At 31.3% G+C, this 25,613-nt stretch overlaps 1 protein-coding gene across 3 annotated transcripts; it reads right to left on the bottom strand.

Moving 5' to 3' along the window:
* Nucleotides 1-2,566: 2,566 nt before the first annotated feature.
* Nucleotides 2,567-24,381, bottom strand: LOC18604419 (potassium channel SKOR-like). Of its 3 annotated transcripts, none has more exons than XM_088804788.1 (14): nucleotides 24,086-24,381; nucleotides 23,774-24,023; nucleotides 19,537-19,761; nucleotides 19,375-19,438; nucleotides 18,749-19,088; nucleotides 17,762-18,057; nucleotides 16,474-16,554; nucleotides 13,561-13,659; nucleotides 8,862-9,086; nucleotides 8,468-8,656; nucleotides 5,838-5,913; nucleotides 5,427-5,721; nucleotides 4,352-4,473; nucleotides 2,567-2,902 (listed from the first exon to the last, which is right to left on the bottom strand). In XM_088804788.1, the coding sequence occupies exons 2-14, from the start codon at nucleotides 23,995-23,997 to the stop codon at nucleotides 2,673-2,675; spliced, it is 2,466 nt and encodes an 821-aa protein (XP_088660914.1). In that variant the 5' UTR covers nucleotides 23,998-24,023; nucleotides 24,086-24,381; the 3' UTR covers nucleotides 2,567-2,672. The 3 variants fall into 3 exon arrangements, with proteins under 3 accessions (XP_088660914.1, XP_007036946.2, XP_017973988.2); XM_007036884.3 differs by having other exon boundaries at nucleotides 23,774-24,014; XM_018118499.2 differs by having other exon boundaries at nucleotides 23,774-24,009.
* Between the last annotated feature and the right edge of the window lie 1,232 nt (nucleotides 24,382-25,613).

Genomic DNA, 25,613 nt, shown 5'->3' with positions numbered 1-25,613 from the left:
TTGCACGAACATTGAACTTGCATGCCTTATCCTTGCAACCAACCTCATAACGAGCTTTACATGACCTTTTTACTCTTATCGCAAACTTCTCTTTTATAACCAACATGTTCAAAGCTTGTTTCAACTCAGCTTTCGACGAAAATATTCTTCCTTTGTATAAGCGATCTTCGGCACATGTCGACTCCTCAGTAGTAATTGTTTGGAAGAAGAACCTTTCTTCACCTGCAATTACCCACGTACAAGATATCCCTGCATTTCCCCTTTCCCGATCACTGTGATTGAGCAATGTATCAAGGGAACGAATCCCATTCTCACCAGCAATGGGGTTATTGTATATGGGGTCATCACACTGAACATTTCCTACATCAACACCTCCCACAAGTTCCGTTTTGCCTTCAACATTATTGCAAATTGGAATGTCACTGTCATAAAGGCAGTCATCGTCTGAACTGTCATCCTGCCATTGTTCAAACCCATCATTTGAAGTGTCATCAAATCTATCTTCTCCGACAGCGAACAAATCCTCATTTCCCTCATCAAATGCAGTATTATCCTCCAGCGTCGCAGTGTCACCCTCCAACCTCACATTGTTGTCCTCAATGGTCGTATTCTCATTTGACAATGGCATTACACACACTACAGTTTCACCCGATCGTTGCATTTGTTCAAGAGAAGCAAGAAATTGGTTTGATGCACATCCTGATCGAAATTGTGCAGCCAACTGTTCTGTGAATGTCGTTTGTCTACCGGGCTACACAAACTCTTGTGCATACCTCAATCGCCATTATTGTGGGTTACGGACAGAATGCTGTGGTATATGTGAAGCATTGTAAATCTCATTTTGATTGAGCTGATTACCATGTTGTCCAACTTCTTCATGTGACATAACATTTATTTGGCATCCCTTAATGCTGACATACACAGTTGAAACATTCCTCTGTTCCAACAAAATTAATGCAACATCCTCATCGTCCTTGATAATTGGCCGTGATAGCTCTCTAGGTGTACTGATCAGTGCATGTAACTCAATCTCGTCAATTTCTGAGTTTACCCCAACAACATCTTCAACCAGCTTCATCAAGCCCACAAACGACAAATCACTCTTAACCCCCCGCATTCGTGACTCACCACCCTTGTAACTGCCATCCACCCACTGACCATCGTTTCTTATCACAAGTTGCACAATTGGAACCCCACTGAAATTTTGAAAAAATAAATTATTGTCAATCATTTTACACAATACATGCCATGATCAAAAATTTGTCTGTCGTGTTGTTACACGCCATGCATATAACGTCAAATGTTGTAACATGCCATGCATATCAAGTCAAATGTCGTGACACGTCATGCATCACTCTTGTGACACGCTAATCATTGTAATTACTGACTCGTTACACCAACAGCCGTGACACGCTAAAAATCCAAAAAACCAGTTAACCCAGGACACGCCAAAAACTCATAAATTCAGTTAACCCATGACACACCACGAAAAGTCGTGACACGCTAAAATAACTCTAATACATGTTATAGATGCATGGCGTGTAACAACTCTGGGCAATGTTTCCATTCCATCTTCTAATTTACACCAAATGTTTTAGAAATTCAAGTGTGTTGCATAAATAAACCCAATAACAGGTACCTTGATGTCATTTCTACTATAGGGTCTGCTAATCTACGACAATGTAGTCAGATGCCGAGAGATAGACCATAGCCCGATGACAATGGTGCTTCACAAAGACTTGCCAGAGTTGAGACAGTTCAGAGAGTTGAGAGAGAAAGATGACCGAGCCCAAACAGCTGAGTGCATTTATTTATTTTTTTCTATTTTCTCTCTAGCGAAAGGCAGATAGCTCAAACAGCTGAGCATTTATTTGAAACGATGTTTTTAAGGGCATTTTGGTCTACTCATGCTCATTTTTGGCTAGAAACAGATAACTTTATATAGATCGTTATTTCCGAAATCACCTTATCACGAGATCCCTTTCTCACAATTTCCTCCTACTTCTATATAATTATTCAAACAAAATTACTTTTTTCTTTTTAATGATTTCTTTTTGAAACAGAATATAATATGAATTATACAATATTAATCGATTTTTTTTTTGTTATCATACCTCTAGACTAATATTTTCTCGGAGTGCAGTTATTGGATAGACATTTGAGGGATCTCTCATTGCTTACGTGCCCACTTTTTTAACACTATTTTTTTTTATTCGTGACTATTTATATATAATTATTTAAATAAATTTATTTTTGTTCCTTTTGATGATTTCAAATATTGAATACAATATAATATAATTATACAATATGAATCATTTGATTTTCATTATAAACTTACACAATTTGAGTCACAAATTTTTTTCTCCTTTTTTAAAATTTTTTAATTCTTTTGGTGTAGATTAACATTAATTTAAACAAAAAAATAATTAAAAGAAAAAGGAGGGGAAGCAAATCATGAAAGAAGATTGAAAAATATAGGAAAAGAGAGATTAGGGAAAACGGGGAAAATCAGAGAAAATAAATAAAATAAAAAACAAAAGAGGAGGGAAAACAATGAGAAAGGAAGGAAACTGAAGACTAAGGCAATATATTTGTCATTAGCACTCGTACATAAATATCGGAGACAGTGCATAACAAGTTATTCAAGAATTATATTGTAAATTTTCCTATCACTAATCAACCAAATATAGCTTTTGATCATTACTAATCATATTGGCGTCAAGAATTTTACCACCATCCTCAGACAAAATACAGCAACCATGAGAGCATTCTAACTGCTCCTTGGCCGCCTTGATTAGTTCTTCCATGCTTTCCGGCACCCATAAGACAACTCCCTGTCTTCTCTCCTCTTGATGCCATGGGTGACAGGGGTAAACCGTGCATTTCTTCTTCCGCATCTTGCCTGTCGTTGGCAATATATTTGTTATTATCATTGCTGAAAGCTTTTCAAACAATTAACCCCATCTATAAATCACATCTACAAAGATCATATGCTTGACATCCATCCCTCACTTGATCATCAAATCTAATTATCATAACTAATAGACTTCAGAGAGAATGCTTCTAAACGACTGATGTAAAATACATCTATCAGGCTACCAACGCATTACTTGATTGCTTGATGCGGAAAGGGAAGAAATGCAAGCTAGGAAGGAGCGAGTGGGACTGTTTCATTTGTGAGGAATTACAAGGCTTTTGTTACCCACATGTTGCAGCGGATATTAAAGGTAAAAGGATAAGTGAAGCATGTATTTTAAAATTTTTGAAAGACATTAACAATGTTATATTACAATATTAATTTTATTAAATTATGATTTATCATATAGAAAAATAACATTTATTGAAGTTGTTTTTAGCCAGTAAGATATAAGTTTGTGAAATATATTCTATTTTGGCAAAATTCTATTTTAATGAAAAATATGTTATTTGTGTATCTTACATATGCAAATTCAATGTTATTAGTGGAAAAAAGATAGATGTTTTCACCATCACACACGACTTCATATATGCTAGTATTTTCACCATTACATACAACTGCATATATATAAGCTATATCCAAAGAATTATGTAGCCTTATTTTGCTAATCATTTTCTTCTTTCCTGTAGGTGTTTTACCCTTAACTTGTTTTCCCTTTTGTTTCCTTTTCTTTTTCCTAAATCATCGAATACATAGCTTTCAACCTTACATCTCATTCACTGATAGAACAACTAAAATAGTTCTTCCAACCAAAAAAAAAAAAAAGTAAAGAAAGACTCAAAGGAAAAAGCTATACCAATAAACAAAATAGGAAAGATACCAGAAACAAACTCGAATTCACCTTATTGTTTGATTGGGAAGATAACCCAATACGTGGAAAAAGATTAACCACATATTCCATTTTTTCACATTAGGAAGCATGCAGACTGCATAATAGACAACTCTCATATCTAACTTATAATCAAGGTAAAGAATTGAATGAAAAACCGAAAATGCCATTCACAATTCAATTGCAACAAAGTAAATGAAAAAAGATGGCCCATGAAAACCAATGCATGACAAAAACAGAGAAAGGGAGAGAAAAAATCTGTCCGAAAACGGACGTATTTAAGAATTAAAAAATGAGTTACTGTTCCTAGAACAGTATAGATGAGAGAGTAAACAACTATTCAAAGAATACTCTAGGATTCCAAATTAGTTATAAAGATTAATTTCCTGGCTAAATGAGAAAAAAGGTGTTGAGATGGTATACAAATTGGCTAAAACTTAAATCTAAGAGAATGAACTTCCATGGGAAGTGAATATTTCTTAAAACTCGAGGACGAGAATAGATTCTTTCAACAAGCTATACAACAAATATAGTTTAAGTTGTACCTTGAATTTGTCGAAGACAATCAGAGAACTCAGTCATCTGAGAAGCTCTTGCAGCTTCCAGCAACCCAATCAAATTCCTATTTCCAGCTATACGGGCTTCTTCAAGTGGAGTATTTCCCCATCTATTAACAGGAGAGGGCTTAACAAAGGTTACAACTTTTGAAAAATTCTGTGGCAGAAAGGGAGAGATCAAAGCACATGTATAAAATAGCAACTATTAAACCGCATTAGCACACAACTATGAATCTTCTATTGACATTTTTTATCTTAATTTTGGGATAAACATTGGCCTTTTGTTATTGACAATTAACAAATTTAAGAGTTTTGAGCAGTGAATTGCTAAAGGCTCATTCAATTTTTTGGATTGTTGAATTTGTTTTAACAACATCAAGAGTTCTAAAGTGTGAACCATCACAAGTTCCAAAACCCAGCATCGACTATGAACAAAAAAAAATGTGTTCAACTAAAGCAACATTCTTCTAAAATTAATCGTGTCTAATTTATTGGGTTATCTCTAGACGTGGCAATTGAGCAGGTCGGGTTAGGTTTGGATCAGGTCACTTTGGATCGGGTCATATCGAGCTTGGGTGATTTTAGATTTGGGTAATTCATGTTTGACACTGAGGTTATTTTTAGGTTCAAGTTGTTGACTTTTTTTGAAGTCAAATCAAATTGGACTTGGACGGATTATTTGAATTCAGATCATTTCAGGTTAGGTTCATTTCAGGCTTGGTCAATTCAGGTTCAAGTTGTTTTGGGTTCAAGTAGTTCCTGAGTTCAGGTTATTGACTTTTTTGTCAAATGGGATTGGGTCAAGTTTAGGTTGAAGCCAGTTTTTCATTCATGTCAGCTTTGCCGGCTCTAGTTATCTCTTTTACACCTATATCCCAAGTTCAGGAAACTGAGAAACGTTGCAGGAGGTTTAAGAATAGGGTCAAATTATAAAAATATTACGAATATGAACCCTGGAGAGACAAGTTTTCTCAATAAAAATTGATCATAAAATGCTAAGAACAAATGAAGAAATGGAACCTCTTTTGGTTCTTGAAAGACCAGATTAGTTTTCAGATTATACCTGTCTTTTGAGAAAACGCTAGCTCCTGCTTCAATAAGCATTTTGGCTGCTAAATATAGCCCTTCTGAGGCAGCAACATGAAGTGGTGTTCGGTAATCATAACTTTTGGCATTTGGATCAATGCCACCAGCCAAAACACGTTTTAGCAAATCCAAATCCCTTCTTGCAACAGTCATACAAAGAAAACCACCAGCATCATCCATTGCAAGTAATGCTCCCGCATTAACAAGTAAAGAAGCAACTTGGTCATGCCCATGCTTGATGGATTCAAGCAAGGGAGTATTCCCAAACTTATCTGATTAAGATTAAACAAACTGTATTAGTACATTTCTCTGGAGGCAATATCCAGTCAGAAAATATGTGCATAATTCATGAGGTAATTAACAGAGACATATCAAGTAAGAAACTTACCCGAAATGTTAATGTCTACATTCTGTTCAATAAGAAAAGAAGTAATATCTTCATATCCTTTGGAGGCAGCTATATGCTGTAAAAGAAGGAGACACTTAAGACTGCATTAAAAGAAGGTTCATATCTATCATATGAAAACAAAAAGAAAAAAAAGAGAGAGAGAAGATGTAAAATAACCTGAATACTAATAAATTGCTAGTCAAATAACACTAACATGTTAAACTTTGTCATATAAGTTGCAAAAGTCGTTTTTTAGTCCACCAGAAAGTGCACAAGCCAATAAATAAAGCGCACACCTAACAAAATATATTTCTCCTAAATGTTAAGGCAACTAGGATTGTAAACAAACTAGCTGAGATGATTTTTCTTTCTTGAAGGTTGATGAACAAATTTTCTATTAAGCATGAGCCTCAACATAGCTCTCTTTTGAGTCTTGTATGTGTGCTTGGGCTCCGGACAGCTCAGCTTGTTGATCTTGTGATCCAATATTAAATTTTAACTGAGCTCCAGCTTATCTGGCCACTGCCAAAGCCTCAAACTCAAATAAACAAAATTGATAAACTTAAAGAGCGTCAAAACCGAAAGATGGACCTAGCACTATTATAGGCCCTCTATGTTAAGCAGGGTTAAAGGAAGGGCCAGCATGTCTGTCATAATCACAAGTTCCATTAGAGTGTAAATTGATATGATACAGAGAATTTTCCATCTCACAGTACTTGCATTTCCATATACACATCTAGTGCAAACTTGAAGAATCAACCAGTTTAATATCATTGAACATGACTAGACTGATAGTCATCTACTAAAATTTTATTTGTTTCCACTCAATACACTCAAATGCGTTTTTTCTTTTTTTGTTTTGTTTTTTTGTGTGTTTTTTTTCTTTTAATTTTTGCTTCAGTCCTACTCTACGAAGTACAAATATTGGACCACTCTTACTGCATGGATCATATAGGAAATGATGTTTTCCAGTTTGTTTCCTCTTGCAACTCATGTTATCCACAATTAATATGTCTCTCCTTGGGATGTCAATTACTTGTTTATTAGCAAAAATTAGTACAAACTTGATTCTTACTTGGGATTAGAGCTATGTAGTCAACAGATAGAAGACTGCTTTAAATGTAGCATTCTTGAAAGTTGAACTGCCTTCAGGGTATCAGATACAAAAAGCTTAGATTCATCTGCTACAGTGTTAAAATTCAAAGGAAAACGAAAGGCTACTGAGAATGTGTAATGCTCCCAAAAACAAGATTGCCTATAACATCAGCAATATTGCCATCAGTACAGAAAGAAACAGATATACAGTCGTTTCTTGATGTCTTGCTGTGTTAAATGCATCCCAAGACCACAAAAAGAGGGCTTGGGAAGAGGGTAGGGGGAATATAGGAAGTTAACTGTAAAGAAGCCAAACTCACTTCAAGAGTAAGATACTTGGTTCAGTACTAAGTCTAGAGTAATAAGTCCACTATCCCTTCCCACAATCTAAATCCTAGTACATAAAGGGCAAAATAAATAAATCTCCAATTTTACCACCAATGGTGCCGAAACTGATCAGATGTAATTTCACAATGTGCATGAGATAATGATTTTATAATACCTATACAGTAGAACCTAGGATAATAGCTCTAGAACAAATATTAAACATCAAAGGTAATAATGTATCCCTATCATCATTTATTTGAAATGCTGGGCGTGCTCTAACTTCAATACACAACACTATCTAATACTTGAAGACTCCTTCGTCAATTATATGCAGTTTATGAATTTGAATTATTATATAAATAGTAGCTTATAAACACAAACTCCTACCACTTTAAGGTATGGGTTGACACATTAGTTTACAGAAAATAAGGATGATGGAATATCGCATAGTTCTAGATTTAGAGATGAACATCCACATTTCTTTCCCTAATTTTAACATTAAATACTCAACCCCATAATTTCTATAAGTATATTTGCTAAAATGGTTCACCTCTCCCATTAGATAACATTCAACCACCAATCACTGTGTAAAATGGATCAAAACCTGTATAACAATAAGAATAAAATACAGCTCGCTTGGCGATAATCTTGTGAGTTACTTTATGGTTTTTTTCTGAGGCTAAGATTCACGTAGCATCTCAAAGCTGTAGTGTCATTGCTTTCATTCACCATTTTCTGCGTGACTAACTCAAATCATCTAAGAACAAATTCTTTGGAGTTGTTACCTGCATAACCATGTATATCTCTACAGGAGCTTCCTACGCATCCTCATTACTAAAGAAATTATCTAGAAAACTTTTGTTCTGCTATTTCGTCATTTCTTGTGAGGTGGCCCTTTCTTCTTCCTTTTTATATCTTGCAGGTTTCAGTGAGGGAAAATGTTACCATGGAGAGTCATAACACAGAAACAGTCTTTCACATTCTTGTTGTGACACTCAGTTTCAAATGGATTGATGCAATTTTTTTCCTTACCGAAATAGTTCTCCTTTCTTACAATTTGCCATAATTTGAAGTCACCTTAATATATTTTTCTAAAAACAGATTTATACTGTAAGATAAGTAAAGAGCATAGAGCAGTAACATTTCAAAGAACAGAGTTGAATGGTTCTAAAAAATTTAAGGCAAACTTAGCTGACAAGAAATCATACCAAAGGTGATCTTCCATCATAGTCTGTCTTATTTGGATCCGCTCCAGCTCCAATCAGACGTTTCAATCGATATAAATCTCCATTGTAGGCAGCACAATTCAACCTCGCAGCTAGCTCAGATTCAAGCTTTCCAATATAAAGGGTAACATCCGACTCTAATATTTCATTCTGCATGTTGGAATCTTTTCCCTGAAAATCAAAAGATTTGTTACAATGAAACTTGGTAATTCACTGGTTTCACATTTCTTGGCTAGAAAAAGACACTTGAAAGTTTTTGCAGTGAATAGAGATGATAATTAGACCAATAAAATCATAATGATGGACCAATATAAGGAAATGATGTTCCAAAAAGATGTGGCAAAGAAGGAGAACAATATTCTTTGCGTTAATTTACCTCAAGAAGGTTGTTCAAGATAATCCGTCCATCAGAAAAGTTTATCTCAACGATCTCCATAAATGATTGTTTATCAAGTCGTAGCACCCTACATAATTCACGAACTCGAATTGTGTAAGGCTGAGGAGTGTTGCAAAGGAAAGAAAGTTCACCAAAAGAGCTAAAGGTTTGGAGATCAGCAATGAACTCCCCTGTTTCATCATTTTTTCCTCTTCCTACTTCCACCTGTGCATATTTTCATGCTGTCAACTATATATGCTTACAAAATTAAAACTTAAAGAGTACACCTCCAAATGTAAAACATAAAGCCCATTGAAATTGTGGTATGAACTAATTCTAAATATCAACTATATCTCCAACATTTATTGTGCCTGAAGTAGTAACCAAGTCATCTTAAAATTTAGAAATATTATTTAATTGAAAATTCTAAAATGGCTTGGTCTAAGTACTGTTAACCTAATAAAAAACAATATTTTCAGTATAATTTATTGTACATAAAATTTATTGTGCTGTTTTCTTCAAATGGAATTTTATTAGCAGATTTCAATCTTCTTAGATATAGATTTAAATTTCACACTTCCATTATTTATCCTGGAATTTACCTCTTCCCAATATAATGCCGAGGTGCATTTAAAAAAACAAAAATTGAACAAAAAAGTACTATTCCCGTAATAGTAGCTAAGTGTTATTATGTGTTTTTGGGTTCTTTTCGTCATGATATTTTGGGCAACTTCGATTAAACTTATATCGATTGTGCTTCAATAAGGGGTTTTATCCTATATAAAAAGTAATCATGCTTTAGTTTTATTGACAATAATAATAGTTTCCAAGAAAGGCTTAAGCTTTCTGTTCCCTGGACTTATATATTAGCTAGATCAGTCCCTTAGCTACGTAATCAATCATTGTATCTCTTCGTTCTTTATTCATCTAGATTCGTTGCTTCTATAAAATTTGGTATTGGTGCCAAACAATTTTGTGTTCACAGCAATAACAGCAAGAGTTTCTTGGATGAATCAACTCTAAGAGATATTGAAGATGCCAGGAATGATGGAGCAACTCAAGAAAAAGGTACAAAACTTGCATAGACATCACGAGGAACCTCCTATTAAGGTACCAAGAGACAAAAGGACTCTTTAGACATCATATCAAGATATTGTAGCATAGCACCATTAACACAATATCTAGCAGGTTTTTACTTTTCGGATTTTATGTACTTTTTGGTCCTTTTTGCAAGTATATTCTAGCCTAGTGAGACTGAACTTATTTTAGGGGCAAGGAGTTATTCTTAGAGTTTAACTTCTATCAGGACCTATCTATAAAACCCCCTGTCTAAACCTCCCAATTAAAGCATGCCACATCATATCCATTTTTTACTTTTATAAACAATTGCAATGCCCTTACTTCCCCTTCCAAAAACCTTTTGGTCTCATTAAAAGCTCTAAATCTCTCTCCCTTGAAGAAAGTGTAGAGGCAAGAAGGCAAGCAAAACTGAAAATTTTTTTAAAAAAAAGTAAAAGAAAAAAAAAGTTTGCAAGAACACATTATTGGGAACAAACAAAATTTTCCCTTTTAACGAGGAAGGAGGAGATGCGAGAATAATAGGTCTACAAACAAATTTTGAGGAACATGAATATCTTGAATATTGGGGGAGAGGGGGGGGGGGGGGGGGGGGATCATTCAAAGTAACTGAAATGTGAGACCATTCACTTTGACACAAAAATCAAGACGTACTTTGATGGGATCCCCAACTTTAGCCGTGTCATTCCATTTGTTAGGAAATATTTGATGGTTCCTACCTAATCTTAGCTTCAAGATATTAATGACTAGCATCAATTCAATTAAGAGCCAAAACAATAAGGCTGATCTTCTAGCATTTTCTTTGAGAGTGTAAGATGAAAACAGTCAGGATAGAAATTTTTGGTTTAGGAAGTTTAGTTGATGAAAATTGAGCTCAATGTAGGTTTCCAGAGAGGGAAAAAGACTGGGAAGAGATAATTAGGGGTAGGGGTGATTATGAGCGTTAAAACTTTTTTTACAAGGTAACATAATCTGACATCCAGGTTCTAATTGAAAGGGTTTAACCTTGGGGTTTTACAGGCAGTCCTTGCAGAAATTCAACTTTTATTCCTATTACTCCCTTTGTCCCAAAATTTTTGTAACTACTTGATTTTTCTCCTCAAACAAAATAATCTTTGAACATTAATTTTGAATGTGTATGTGTGTGTATGAGTACTATATATCTAAAACAAATCCCTCACACTGTTCCTCAACAGAGCTTCCCTCTCACAGTCAATGTTCTAGAAACAGTGTCATCTATTTCTTTGTTCTTAAACAGTTTTTGGATTTTGTTTGCTTTTGAAGAGTTCAGCCCATATCCTATGATTGGTGTAATCTATAACATTCCAGGCAAACTAAGAATTTTTCTCTGACCATGCTTGGGACTGGAAGGTTTATTATAACTGATGAACCTATATCAACTTTATTCAAATGATACCAGAAAAAAATAAACATGGGGGACTTAAAAGTGTGCCAAAAATTTATGAGAAAACTTTTATAACAAATAAATAGCAAATAACTATTTTCTTGCAAAAACATTTTCTATTGCCACTCATGACATCTAACATTAGAATATAACAAAACATGCTTTCTTCTATATATTTTTTAAATAAACTTGGTATGCAGTTTATAACTGTTAATTCTGTTATTTTGTGACTTGCTGAAAAGCATGGGTATCAAATGCTTGGGATGGTAAACTGGTTTAAAATGAGTTAATTTGACCAAAAAAGCTAATAGAACAAACAAATTAGGACAGAGGGAATACAATTTTTCTGCTACATAAAGTACTTGTATTAATTTAATAAAGGATGTTCGGTTTTACTGGCAACAATATTCAATAACAAATAAATGTTTCTATTCCATGGCCTTAGAACCTACACACCAGCTCCTCTGCAGTGTTTTGACTTCTGATTTTATTTTAAACATAAATGTTACTTAAACACCTTCATTAGAAACATATTGGTCAATATGGAGAACTTGTCGTATTTGGCAATATAGTCTTCATCTTTAAAAAAGTTGTATTAAATTGTAAGAAAGAATCACTTGTATAAATGAACTAATGTGACATATTCAAACACAAATAACAAAAAATTTAAAGTGAAATATATACATACTTACATACAATACAGACACACACACACACACACATGCATATATATTTTCATATTGGCCAGAAGCTGAGCTACATTCAGATTTGCATATGTGTGTGTGTGTGTGCGTGCGCACAACTGAACCTAGGCAGCTTCTAGCTGAAAAAAAAAAAATAAATAACCCCTAACCCAGCAAGAAGCCAGTTGTATGCATCTATGATCTGTGCAAGCATATGGGTATGTATGTTTGATAGATAAGTTGTAGAAAGCTTGCGTTAAGTGACTGAAATTACAGGCATAAAGAAATTCATTTGCAAAATCTTTAAAATTGCCGTAGAGGATGGAAATAATCACTTTGACTCATAACAGGCAAAAAGGGAGCTGATTCAAGATCCACTAAAAATTTGTTCAGTAGATAGTTATTGCGATACTAAACAACTATATAGCAAATATTTAAATGGGGGTCCGTTTGGTAACCGGAATATGGCTTGCTAGAGGAAAATTTTTTCTGTGTGAAATATTTTACAGAAAAATTTAATGTTTCTGTTGTTTGGATAAGCTATCGAAAACATTCTGTTATTTGAATCATTTTATAAAAAATATTTTCCATCACGGTGGAGTTACTTAGGTGTTAAAATAATAAATAAGAGTTGATTACAAAACAATATTGATATTTAATTTTCACTAATTTGGGATCAAATTTAAGAATAAAAATGAAAATGGACAAAATCAATAATGATATTTCCCAAAGCATTTAACCACATATCTGTGATGAAAATAAACTCTAATTTTCAAAAAATTTTCCATCTTATCACTTTTTTATCAAAACTATAAAAATATAAATATTCATCAATTGTGTAAAACATCCAAAACTTATACTTATAAATATGTATTCATTAAATGACGATCATTGAAATATTTTTTATTATAATTATTAGTAAGATTTAAACCTATTATAAGTGTGTATTCATCAAATGATCATCATTGAAATATTTTTTATTATAGTTATTAGTAAGAATTATTCCATTTATAAAAAATTAAATTTAATTGTATTGAATGGTTTCATTAAAAAAATATTTTTTTAATTTTAATAGTGTTTTATAATATAAGTATTAATATTTTAAATTAATTTTTTTAAAATTAAATATTAATATTTTTATTTTTTTAATATTTGAAGTTAAATACTAATATTCATCAAACTTGTACTTATAAACTTTAGTATAAAAGTATTTTTGTTGTTATCTGGAAAATGTCTTACACCCTTGAAAGGCATAAGACAATTTCTGTGGTTAAGCTTGTTGACTCATAAAATATTTTACATCTAGAATTAATTTTTCGTCTTCCAAGGCCGTAAGACAGTTTCTATGGTTAACCTTGTTGACTCGTAAGATATTTTACATCCAGAATTAATTTTCCATCTTCCAAACAAATGTAAGTCCTGAAAACGTTTTCCAGAAAATATTTTGCTGCAAAACAAACAGACCCTAAGATACACATGCTTTTCAAAACATAACTAAAGACAGCAACATAGAGTTGGTCAAAGAAAATCTTACCAGTTTTCCGTGACAAACAATATAGAGTTGGTCGACCACATTTCCCTGTTCAATAATCACTTCCCCTGGAAGGAAAAACTCCTCATGGACTTTATTTGCCTGACAAATCACAAGGAATGGAAGGTTCTTTACAAAATCTGCTATGAAGCCAAAATCTTGGTGTGATTTTAGAGTTTGAAACATCATGGAGTTCTAATATTACAAGAGAAACAAAGAAATAGAATAGCATATTAAAAATAACAAAATGTTCAACGCACATAGTTGAAGTCACTCATCTCATACAACATAGGGAACAAGAAGCTCCATTCTGCATTGAACTGATATTCAACTTAAACAAAAGGTATATTGAGACAAGTCAAGAATACTTAGCGTAGGGCAATTTAAAGAAAGGGTTAATCACACATTTGTATCCAAGCTGTAGTGAAATTATTGATTTGATATCTATAGTTTAAAAATTCACAATTTGGCATTCAAACTTTACTTCAGTTAAGCATTATGCACCTTTGACTAACAGTATTAGTCAAATGGGTGACATGGAAAAAAAAAAAGAGTCTCCAATTATGTTTTGAAAAGAATTTTAGTGGAAAAAATATTTAAATAAGATATATGTTCTTTTCCAAACACCGTTACTCAAAAGTGCAAACTGCTTAAGGGGAGTAAAGTTCCAGTACCTAATTGCGAATTTTAACACTTCAGCTATCAAATCGACAATTACACTATAGTTCGAGTACCAAACATGTAATTAACCCTTATACAAACTCTAAAGTATCATTCAAACCAATGTTCTATAAATATTATAATGATAAATTTAAGGGTAGGTCCATCAAGATGTTATAACTTGACAATCATGTTCTTCATGCTACACTGACTAAATGTTACCCCAATCGTCCATCTAGAGTTGTAATTAGATTTAAGTTCAACTTTGCATCACAAGTCTCACTAGTGTTAAAGATATTATGGATAATTGACTATTCAGATGAAGAAAACCATTTCTTTAGAAGTACAATTGTCATGCTACTACATATTCCCCTGCTTTTAAATTTCCAAACTCATTTAATAGCTAACTCATTGTAGTCAATACCACAATTTAAATGTCACCTTTAACTCCTAGCAAACCAACCCTTCGTCACCATTGCAACCTATTCAGTGTTTTCTCTTCCTTTGTTTTTTTCTTTCACTGAGTAGTCTCAAAGCACTCAAAAGTAGTTTTCATGTCACATTCCATCGTACCACCCTGTGCTTTTCACACTGAATCTGGTCAATGCCAAAGGTCTTGGGAGATTTGGCAAGAGCACAGGCTCAACTCATGGGATTCAGAAAGCAACCAGAACTTGACTGAGTGGTTGTTACCTCTCCTTAGGAGAAATAAGGTCTAAGGTTCAAATTCCTCTTCCCCCATGCACTTCCATCCAAAAAAAAAGAAAAAGAAAAACACATGATGTTTATATAGCAGTGCTAAAAGGTAAGACCTTTATTCTAATCCCCTAAACGAAGCCATAATCAGGTAAAGACCCTTTGCTCCAGATTTTTTTTTCAACCTTTATTGTTGATAGCCTTGTTTCTCTTGATGACAAGCTTAGTTTAGTTTGACCCACCCATGTAATCAGATTCCATTTTTTTACCACACGTCACTCAAGATATAGCTACTGACAAGCAGTTTTGAATGAACTCTAAGTACTCTAAAAAATGCACCTCTACATGCACTCATTTAACATTCCGAGAAAATAATTGCATGGTCTTTAACAACTCAGCTTTCCTGCCTGCTTCTAAGCATCCTTGTCCTCTCCATGACATTCTTTTAACTTAAAGAGTTACTCCATGTAAATCTCCATGATTTTTTGTTCATGAAGAAATCTCCCTTATCAGTCTCACCAAGGCCCTAAGTTTGCCAATCTGAATACTAAGCTTAAACAACAAAGCTCCCAACCCCTCACTGCATCATTAATCATATTTTTGAGCCTAGAAGTAAATTTTCTGTCACCATGGTTCAGTGCAATAACTAACCTTGGTTAACCATTGCATCTAATTGTTGTTCTATATATCTGCTGTGTTGAATTCGAAACTAAGAAAGAGAAGAAAGTCATAAGGAAAACAAAAAGGAGGAAAAAAAACAAGAAATTGCCATTCAAAAAAAGAAAAGAAAAGGAAAATGAAGATACAAAACAACTGAATTTTTCTCTTTTTATTGTCTCAACATCCAATATCAATTTAGAAGATAAAGAATATAATCCATTGAGAATATAGAAAAAAAAAATTCCTCTTTTTAATCTTTCACCTTTCTTTACTTTCTGAAGTTTTACTGTGGTTGTGCCAAGATCCATATATAGTGCCACTATTGCAAAAACTGCCTCGTGTATCTACAATAACCATTGCTATTTAGATAGTAATACTTGCTCATCAACTTGTAAGCTAACAGAGAATGCAAAGATGAATCACCAATCCATTCACCACAACAATTTCATTTCAATGACTGCCCTTAATTTTTGTTCAAAATGCTTCACCTTTTCTCCTTAATCTTTTGCCATATGACACAACAAAACATTGAGCATGAGATGAATAGAGAGCTAGTATGTTGGAGTAAGAGTTGTAGTAACCAAAGCCTATAAATATGCTCCAAATTGATGCATTACAAAGTATAATTGACCACACAACTGACATAGCTGAAATTATTCTTTGAAGAATGCATTTTTCAAAACATTAATCTGAAAGAAAGGTAGTTCTCTGAAATAGAAAGAGGCCCCCAGGCAATTGGGAGAACTAAGAGTAGTTGAGTTGACCTAATCCATGACTGATCAAAGATATTGATAAATTCCATGACAATAAAGTAACCTATTGAGGATAAAATGTAAAATGAAAACCATTTGCACTTACACTAATGAAAAGCTATTTTAGATATGCAAAAAAATGGCTTACAATAAGCTTAATGAATCCCGTTGAGCATCCCTTGAAAAGAGAAACTTCTTTGATGAATGGCTCATATAATTTCTGAGAGATCTGTTAAAGGAAATAACTGGTTATATAGTATGAGCATAAATCCAGCACCACTAGGCATCAGCAAAGTTGGAATTTTGAAAATAAAACCAACCATAAACATGAGTTTCCAAGAAAAATAGTGACATAACAGTTAATAGATGCAAAATGAACAAATCCAGCATTTAAAACTGCTATACAGATTAATTTCATTATCAGTTTTTTATATATTCAGTTCAACTATTCTCTAGCAGCAATGGTTACCATATTCATCCCTGAACCTCTTCTGAGTTTTCAAAGTATTCATCCCTTCCTGACTTATTCATCCCTTAACATTTTAGCAAATTTAACATCACAATGACAATCAATATAATAAGTACAAGTCAAAGAATTTCATTGGGCCATACAAATACTACAGAGGGCCAAATGAGGGCAACAGATTCAAGCCAAGGGGGAAAAGGAATCCGGGCAACATGAGCTGGATTCCATTCAAAGATGATAAACCTGCCCTATTTACTGTAATCATTACTCCTGAGCAGGGAAGAAAAAACGCTTCAACTAGCTGGTTCCACATAGATGTTACAGTTAAACTGTTGAACCTAGCATCAAACAGTGTAAGTTTGAAATAATTATGTAAAAGAATTTAAATCAGTCTGTCTTTTTTGAACAAAGCCTAATATTGTGAGTAATTTGGTGGTTTTTCATTTACTCATGTGATTGTTTTGAAGGACCAAACAGCACCACAAAAGGTGCAATTACCAATCACAATTGTGGTTTCTTTAACAGAAGACAAGTTTCTTGTAAAAAACACTAAAGCTAATACTTCACATGTTAATAAATTATGATCATAGAATTGCTTTGTCTTTGCAATATTCCCATATATTCTTACAAATCAAATTAACTAGCTTCTCTCCATGAAAGCAATGTTTATAGATATGGGGATAGCTCCAGAAGATGCATGGGCAAATCTACATTCTTGTCCCAACTATTCACTATACAAAAATGTTTTGGAAATCCACAAAAATTTCAGCTAAGCAAATCTACATGTATATGTACAACATAAAGCGGTTTCTGAAGCCATGCTAGTTTCTAAAGAGCAGTTTTTCTAGGCAAAATGTTACGAATAAGCATAAAAAGAAATATACTACTAGATACAGAAATTTCATTTTAGCAATAGATAGTAGAATTTGAGCTGTCTCTTAACCAGGAAAGATTACAGATTAAAAATTACCTTGGTGCGAATAGAAGCTGGAATATCTTGAAGAACAGTTGCCTCGGTATAACTGCGATCATACTGTAACTTCAGGTGGCCTTTAATCTCCTTACTTATTTGCTTTTCAAGATTATTTCTATTCATGTATTTGATAAGGTCAGTCATTTTATCCCGAAACCTTTCAGTCTTTGATCCTTTTACTATCAATGCAGCCATGTTACCAAGCAGATAAGCACCAAGAATCATGTCCAAAGAAACATAAATCATGACAAATATCATTTCTCTGACATTGACAGCATGTATGTCTCCATAACCTGCAGAAGAGAGGACATGATCACCAACAAGAATAGAGCATCCAAAGTAACAAGGAAGCACTACCATTTATCATCATGTCAGAAACCAATACACAGTGCTTGTTACTAACAAGACCATTTATGGATAGTATAAATAAGACATGAGATACTTAAAAGTGTGCCAAAAACAAGATCTCGCAACTAATTAACATTTTGACACATATGTATGTAAAAAACCAATATCAATAAATTTTCAAGTACATAGAATTCTCTTCAAAAGAGAGCGAAACAGAATCCATATATCTCATCTAACCAAAGGGCATAAACACAACTATCATGTACGGACACTATCAAAATCTATTAAGTGGCTATAAGATCATCAATTTCCTAAGGAAAAAAATCATTACATGCAATATGTTTCCACCAACTATAGATACTTTGCAATTTCACTTGCCCATTGTTTGAAGAATGCAATGTACTAGGAATGGTGAGTTTTTAACCACAGAATACACAAGTTGTCTGGTGATAATAAATAATGTTGAGAAAACAATAAATAATGAGTTACGGTCATTTAAAATATAGGGAAAGAATATTGAATTGAATCATCTGCAAGATTAACAAAATCAGGAATCAAAAGAGTTATCACAAGCAATCACAGTTTCTCCATTCACCCAAACTCCTAATGGAAAAAAAACAAAGTGAAAGGACCTACCAACAGTTACCATAGTAACAACGGCAAAATAGAGAGATACTACATAACGCTTCCAAATATCAATCTCTCTGAAATTTGAAAAATGATATTCACCCATCTGTAAACTTCCTATCCATGTATAGCCTTCCTTGGAGGGAGGCACTGTTGTAGCAAGATAGTAAAAGATGCAACCAGCTGCATGGGTGCAATAATATTCAACAACAAGAAGCTTCACAATCCTCGTGAAAAGGTAATTGATCCGTATGTCTTTCTCCAACTTCTCAAAAAACTCCGTCACTCTCAGAGCCCGGCTTAGCCTAATCCATAGCATGTATCTAATAGGCTCTTTTCTCCCACAGACCTGGTCAGAGTAAACTGACTTGAGATAACTGATCATTTTTTACATAAATATACATAGGCTTTTACCAATGAACATAAAAAATTTAACTGATCATCTTTTACATAGATATAGATACGCATACATGCAAAGGCTAAGTAGTTACAGTATGACGAATTCCTTATATCTAATCAATTAAAACTTTGCTTTTACCATGTAACTTATGTTCTTTTAGCAACTTTTACAAATGCAAAAAAGAAGAAAAAATGCAAGAAAAATGGAGAAAGAAGAAGGAAGAAGAAATAGGTACCTTATAAATAGCATCCCAGGGCAAACATCCAAGAAAATCAACAATAAAACGAGATTTTAAGTACCTGCAGTTTAAAAAATGAATGGTTTTAGTTGGTAGCAAAGAGGAATAAATGGTAAGCAACAGAAGCAAAGAGGGAATATCGAAGAGAGAGAGAGGGACCTCAGGGCGATGAGCTTGCGATCGTAGACCATACGATAGGAGTGAGTGTCCCGATAGGCGAGAAAGAAGCGGACGACGATATCGAAGAGAAAGGCGATCTGGCCGGCGATGTCCAAGAGGAAAAGGTTCTCTGGAAGGCCTCTGAAGAAGCCGAATTCCAAAGGAGTGAAAAAGGAGGAGTAGATTGCCCATACCAGTATGAAATGCGTCCACAGCACGTACCACCTGTGTTTCCATTTCACCCTCCTTTAGTCAATCACTCTTGCTTTTCTCAACATCATATCATTTCAATTTCATTTCATCCACCGAACCATACAAATGCAAAGTCACAAACCCCTCGCTTTTGCTCTTTCGCCTTTTGCATGAGTTAGACTATTGGAAAACGACATTCATGCTCACTGCTCGTTACTCAACAGCGGCAGCTTTTTTTTTCGTGTTTCTCTGAAGGAAACACGTGACAAAATGAACTTTCTAGAAATTTCAACTGAAAATTCAACCGTATTTTAATCCTTCAAAATCTTAAAAGATTGGAATTTGAAACCAATCATATTCAAAAGAATTTGAATTTAAAATCGTAATAAATTGAACTTAACATTAAAATTATAAAATTTAATTATTAATTTCATTTTAATCTATACGCAAACCTAAAATGATTCGAATTTAAACTAATTCCATTCTTTTCCAAAAAAAAAATATAATTCCATTCAAACTCATCTATTTATCGCATCCAAAGAAAAGTTATTGAATCTCTACTTTCAAAACCAAAATAATACTTATAAATAATATGTTTTCATTTCATTTTCACTCTAAATAAAATATATTATAAATTATTAAAATATCAATTTAAATATATTTTTTAATATTATAATAATTAAATATCAGGAACGGGTTCGAGCGTGACTTTGGTTTTTCAAAACAGAGGCTGGGCTTGAACTTGACCCATGGACACCTCTAAGGTGTCCAAAGATTGAGCTACTCGTCCAAATTAGTGGGCCAAACTCGATTTGAGCCGAGATTGGGCATAGCCTATTAAGTCTAAACTTGGCTCAATTATATTATTTTATCAATAAATATTATAATTTTATTTAATTTTAATTTTTTGATACACTTAAAATTATTGAAATATTAATATAATAAATAAATATATATATAAATAAATAAATGAGTCAAATCAGATCAAGATCAAATTTAAATTTTAAAAAAAAAAACTTCATAAAACTCGACTCAAATCGATCAATGGACACTTGACACTTTTAGGTCACTTTTGGTTGGGAGAATAGCTAAGCCATTCTCTCTCTATTCCTTATAAAACTTTATCCCCTTATTTGGTTTGCATGTATGGAAAGAATAGCCATTCCAAAAAGAATGGCTATTCTTTAAAATTGGATAAAAGCTTGGAATAGCTAATATTATTTTCCCCGTGATATTAGCTATTTCACAACCATGGAAATAAAATTCAAATGTTTTGGACTAAAATGTCTTATTTGTTTTTAAAATTACACACTTAAACTTATAAAATTAATATTTTTAATTAAAATTAAAAAAGTATTAATATTTTTATATTTTAATAATAATATATTTAAATTATAAATAAAAAATTAAATATTTTAAAATATTAATTTTTAAATTATTAAGTGAAATTTAAATCAAAAAATGAAAATACAAATAGAGAAAAATAAATCTTATTATAATAAAAAGGTTAAGTTATTAATTATATATTATAAAATATTTTAAATTTAAAAATTAATTAAAAGTATTAATATTTTCATCATAATAATATTTAAATTATAAATTAACTTACCAATTATTAATATTTTAAATCAATTATAAATTATTAATATTTAAAAAATAAAATAAAAACAAATAATCGTAATAACATTTAAATTATAGATAACATAGTAGTATTTTATAATATTAATGATTAAATTATAAATAAAATATTAATACTTAAATAATCAATTATTAATATTTAAAAAATATAAATTATTAATATTTAAAAGATAAAATTAAATAAAAATAAATAATCATAATAAAATTTAAATTATAAATAAAATATTAATATTTAAATGATAAATTATTAATATTATAAATAAAATATAAAATATTAATATTTAAAAAATAAATTGAAATAAAATAAATAATCATAATAACATTTAATATTAATGATTAAAGTATAAATAAAATATTAATATTTAAACTATCAATTTTTAATATTTTTAAATAAATTATACATTATTAATGTTTAAAAATAAAATAATTTAAAAATAAATAATCATAATAACATTTAAATTATGAATAAAATATTAGTATTTTTTAATATTAATGATTAGATTATAAAAAAAATATTAATATTTAAAAATAAAATAAAATAATCACATATATAATTAAGGGTATTTTTATCTTTTTATTTTCTATTCCTTTCTTATTCCAAAGTTATTGTTACCAATCAAATACTACGATAAATCATAATAATTATTCTTGACATATTCTATTCATTATACCAAACTACGTAACACATATTCTATTCTATTCTCACCTCATTCTGTTCCCATGTAATAGTTATTCTATTCCATTTTTATCTATTCCGTAAATCAAATGTGCTATTAGTTCTAAAGCTTTCACCTTGTCATTAAGATAAGACTTCGTGGACAGAATTTATTTCTATTTTTGTTCCAATATGATTTATAACATTTTTTAGTACTATTTTTGTTTGTTAAAACTTAAATTTATCCTTAAATTGTTAAAGAGTACAAAGTTATCACTTATATATATATATATATATATTTTAAAGGTAAAGTTATCACTTATATTGGTGGAAAAGAAATTTATTTAAATCTCAGAAAGTTGAGTTTGAAACATTTTTCTCCCAAATAAAAAAAAACAAATTATCTTAATTGATAATTAAGAATAAAATATTTGAACTTATGATATTATAGAAACTTTAAGAGATATATTTATATTCTACTCTAAGGTTAAGAAAAAGATTTTAAAATCAAGAATGAATTAAAGATGATAAAAAATTTAAAATATTGCTAAAGTGCTGATCGGATGAAAAAGAAATAAATAAGAATATACAGGACAATTTTAAGTTTTCAAAAATGTACATATTTTAATTTTTTATATTTTGTTATTTTTTTAAATTTGTTAAAAATTGTATGGCTAAATATATATTTTCATATTTACTCCATCTTTTTTTGGATATCTCAAAACTATATCTGCTTTCATTTTTTTAATACCTTCTACTTTTTCTATATTTCAAATTTATTTTTTATAAACTATTATTTTTAGGAATAAAAAATCATGAAACATCAATTTTATAAAAAAAAAACTTTAGAATTTTAATATAACATACATTAACGTAACAATATTTTTTGTTAAATTTTTGAAAGTTAAGTTAAGACAAACAAAACGAGATCGAGGTAGTAGTATACTTAAAAAGAAAAAAAAAAAACTTTAAGCTTTACACCCTTGAAGGCTAAATAGTATCATAATGAAATTAAAAAAAAAATTAGAACTTTGTATCCAAATCAATTTATTATATTTGTAAATTTAAGTAAATATATTTAAAAATAATATGAAAAATAAAAATCTTTAAATTTTAAAAATTGGAGTATTTGATTCAATTTTTTGATTTAAATTGGAATTTTTGATTCAATTTTTAAAAAGCCAAAATAATATAAATTAACAATAAATTATTTACAAAATCGATCCAAGCCAAACCTTACGTAGTCCTACGTGACTTGGCAATGAATGAAAGCCTGACCAGGTTGATTATATATTGTTCTAATTTTCAAAAAAAAAAAGATTATATATTGTTCTGTAAGTTTGTAAGCAAAGTAAATTTGCATTTTTAATCTCATATAATATAAATATTTTTTTTGAGCTCGTATAATATCAATAGTTAATTACATAAAATAAACTATTGAAATTAATCTAAATTTTTTAAAATAGTAGAAGACTTATTTTTTTTATCATCATTTTAATCATAGAATAAAAATTTATTTGAATTTTATTGAACAGTTAAAAAACTTTCTTTTTTATACGTTTATAGTTAGCATTTTTACTTTATTTTTTATTTTTTAGCGTTACATAAAATCAAATTTTTTTAAAATTTGTTAAAAAAATTCTAAATTTTGAAAAATTGTAGGCCCCTTGTTTAGTTGCGTGTTGCAATCATTTCCATATATATGTCTAACGCAGTAACACTATCTTCCATTGAATGTAAGAAACAAATTACCAGTCATCAGGATGAATGATGAATCCATGAGGAGGAGACGCCCCTCTGCTTCCACTAACAATGTCTCTCCCAACTCCACTCCAGCTTGACAGCTGCTCATTTCTCATCAGCGACAAAACCCTCTTCCACAGTGGTTTTCTCGACTCCTCCCTAAGCTTCGCCTCCTCCGACTCTTCATCTTCCGACTCCTTCCCTCTATTTCCCCTTTCTCCTTCACGCATCATCCTTCCTCGATCCTACTCTTTACAATCTGTACAGACTAATCATCACCAAGCAATTTGGAGAAGAGAAAGGCCAAAGAATTTTACATACCTTGAGCTGTGAGGGAAAGGCTAAAGTTCGGACACCAGGTGAAATTTAAGCCGTTGGCATTGGAGTCGGAATTTGTTCCCATTAACAACAGTAAGAAACGACCAAGGCATCTTAAATTGTTCCACGCCGCATTATGATTGAAAGGATAACGTTAGAATTTAGAAAAAGTGGGTTTCTGGCGACAAAAAGAATCGCTGCGCAAAGCGAAAATCTTCTACAAAATTTTACTAGTTCTAGGATGGATTATAGTGTTTAGGATAATAGAAGCAAACTAATTAGAATTTCTGGAATGGGTAAAAATATTTATTAGCACAATATTATTAATAATAGAGGTGTCAATCTGTCGGGCCTAGTCCGGGTTTGAATGGGCCTCTCATTTTAAAAGTTAAGTTTGAGCTCAATTTAGTTCGACTTGCTCATTTGTATCTTTTTATTAAAATAATTTAATATTGTTTTATATTTTATAAATATATTTTTAAAACAAACTTATATTTTTTGTTTTATATTAATAGAAATGATCAAAATCACAAACTTTGTAAAGTATATTTTGTCATTTTTTGGTGAAAATTCCATAAAATATCCAATAAAATTTTTTTGACGAAAAATATTCATTTGTAATTCTTTTATCGTGGTATAAAATTAGTTAATAACATGTACATTTTTATTACAATGATATGTGCACTACAAATTCAATGTTCATATTTTAGAATTTAACTATTATCAAATTCTTTATTTTAAGATTTAACCTAATATTTCTTTCAAAATAGGAAACAACCCTTTTGATTTTACCTATTTAACAAAATGGAAACAAAAGTTAAAAGATATCATTAATGAAACTAAAGGATGCAAATTTATCTTTGTTAAGAGTTACGAACACAAAGTCATTCACAATAATCACTAACTTGGGTTATCAATTTTCTTTAAATGGATAAAGCAAAAAAAAAAGGTTACATCCTAATTTGAAAGAAATAATTAGTTAAATCCTTAGATGAAAAGTTTGGTAAATATTGGATCCTAGACTTGAATTCTATAAAGCTATAGTTAATAACTTGTACCATTTTATTACAATAGTATGTATACTATATATTGTTTTGACAGATACATTTGTTTATATATTATAGGATGTATACCTTCACTTAAATTGTATAGGGGTAGTTAACAGGCTATACATCTTATTACGGTGATACACTAATATGTAATTATAGAATCTGTTTCTTCATTTAAAATAGACAGAGTTAGTTAGTAATTTTTTTTTGACAAGTATACATTTTTATTATCAAGTTCCAAAGCTAAATTAAACATTGAAATTTTATGATTACGTAATAGAATTGTAAATAAAATAATCCCATTAACATGATACTTAGAATTGGGGATAATTAGGTACATTCCTTAATCCCGCAAACTCAAACGTGTCTCTCAAGAGCAAAGCTTATTATTCGAATTAGACATCCAGTTTTGCATTAAAAATCCTGTCCAAGAGCAGTCTTATGTTGTCCATCCGAATTAATTAATAACTTTGATATCCTAT

The sequence above is a fragment of the Theobroma cacao genome, chromosome 3 (assembly GCF_053813885.1).
Source record: "Theobroma cacao isolate CCN51 chromosome 3, ASM5381388v1, whole genome shotgun sequence".
NCBI classification, from domain to species: Eukaryota; Viridiplantae; Streptophyta; class Magnoliopsida; order Malvales; family Malvaceae; genus Theobroma; species Theobroma cacao.
The sequence above is the reverse complement of the archived record's forward strand: the minus strand, read 5'-3'. Positions and strand labels throughout refer to the sequence as shown.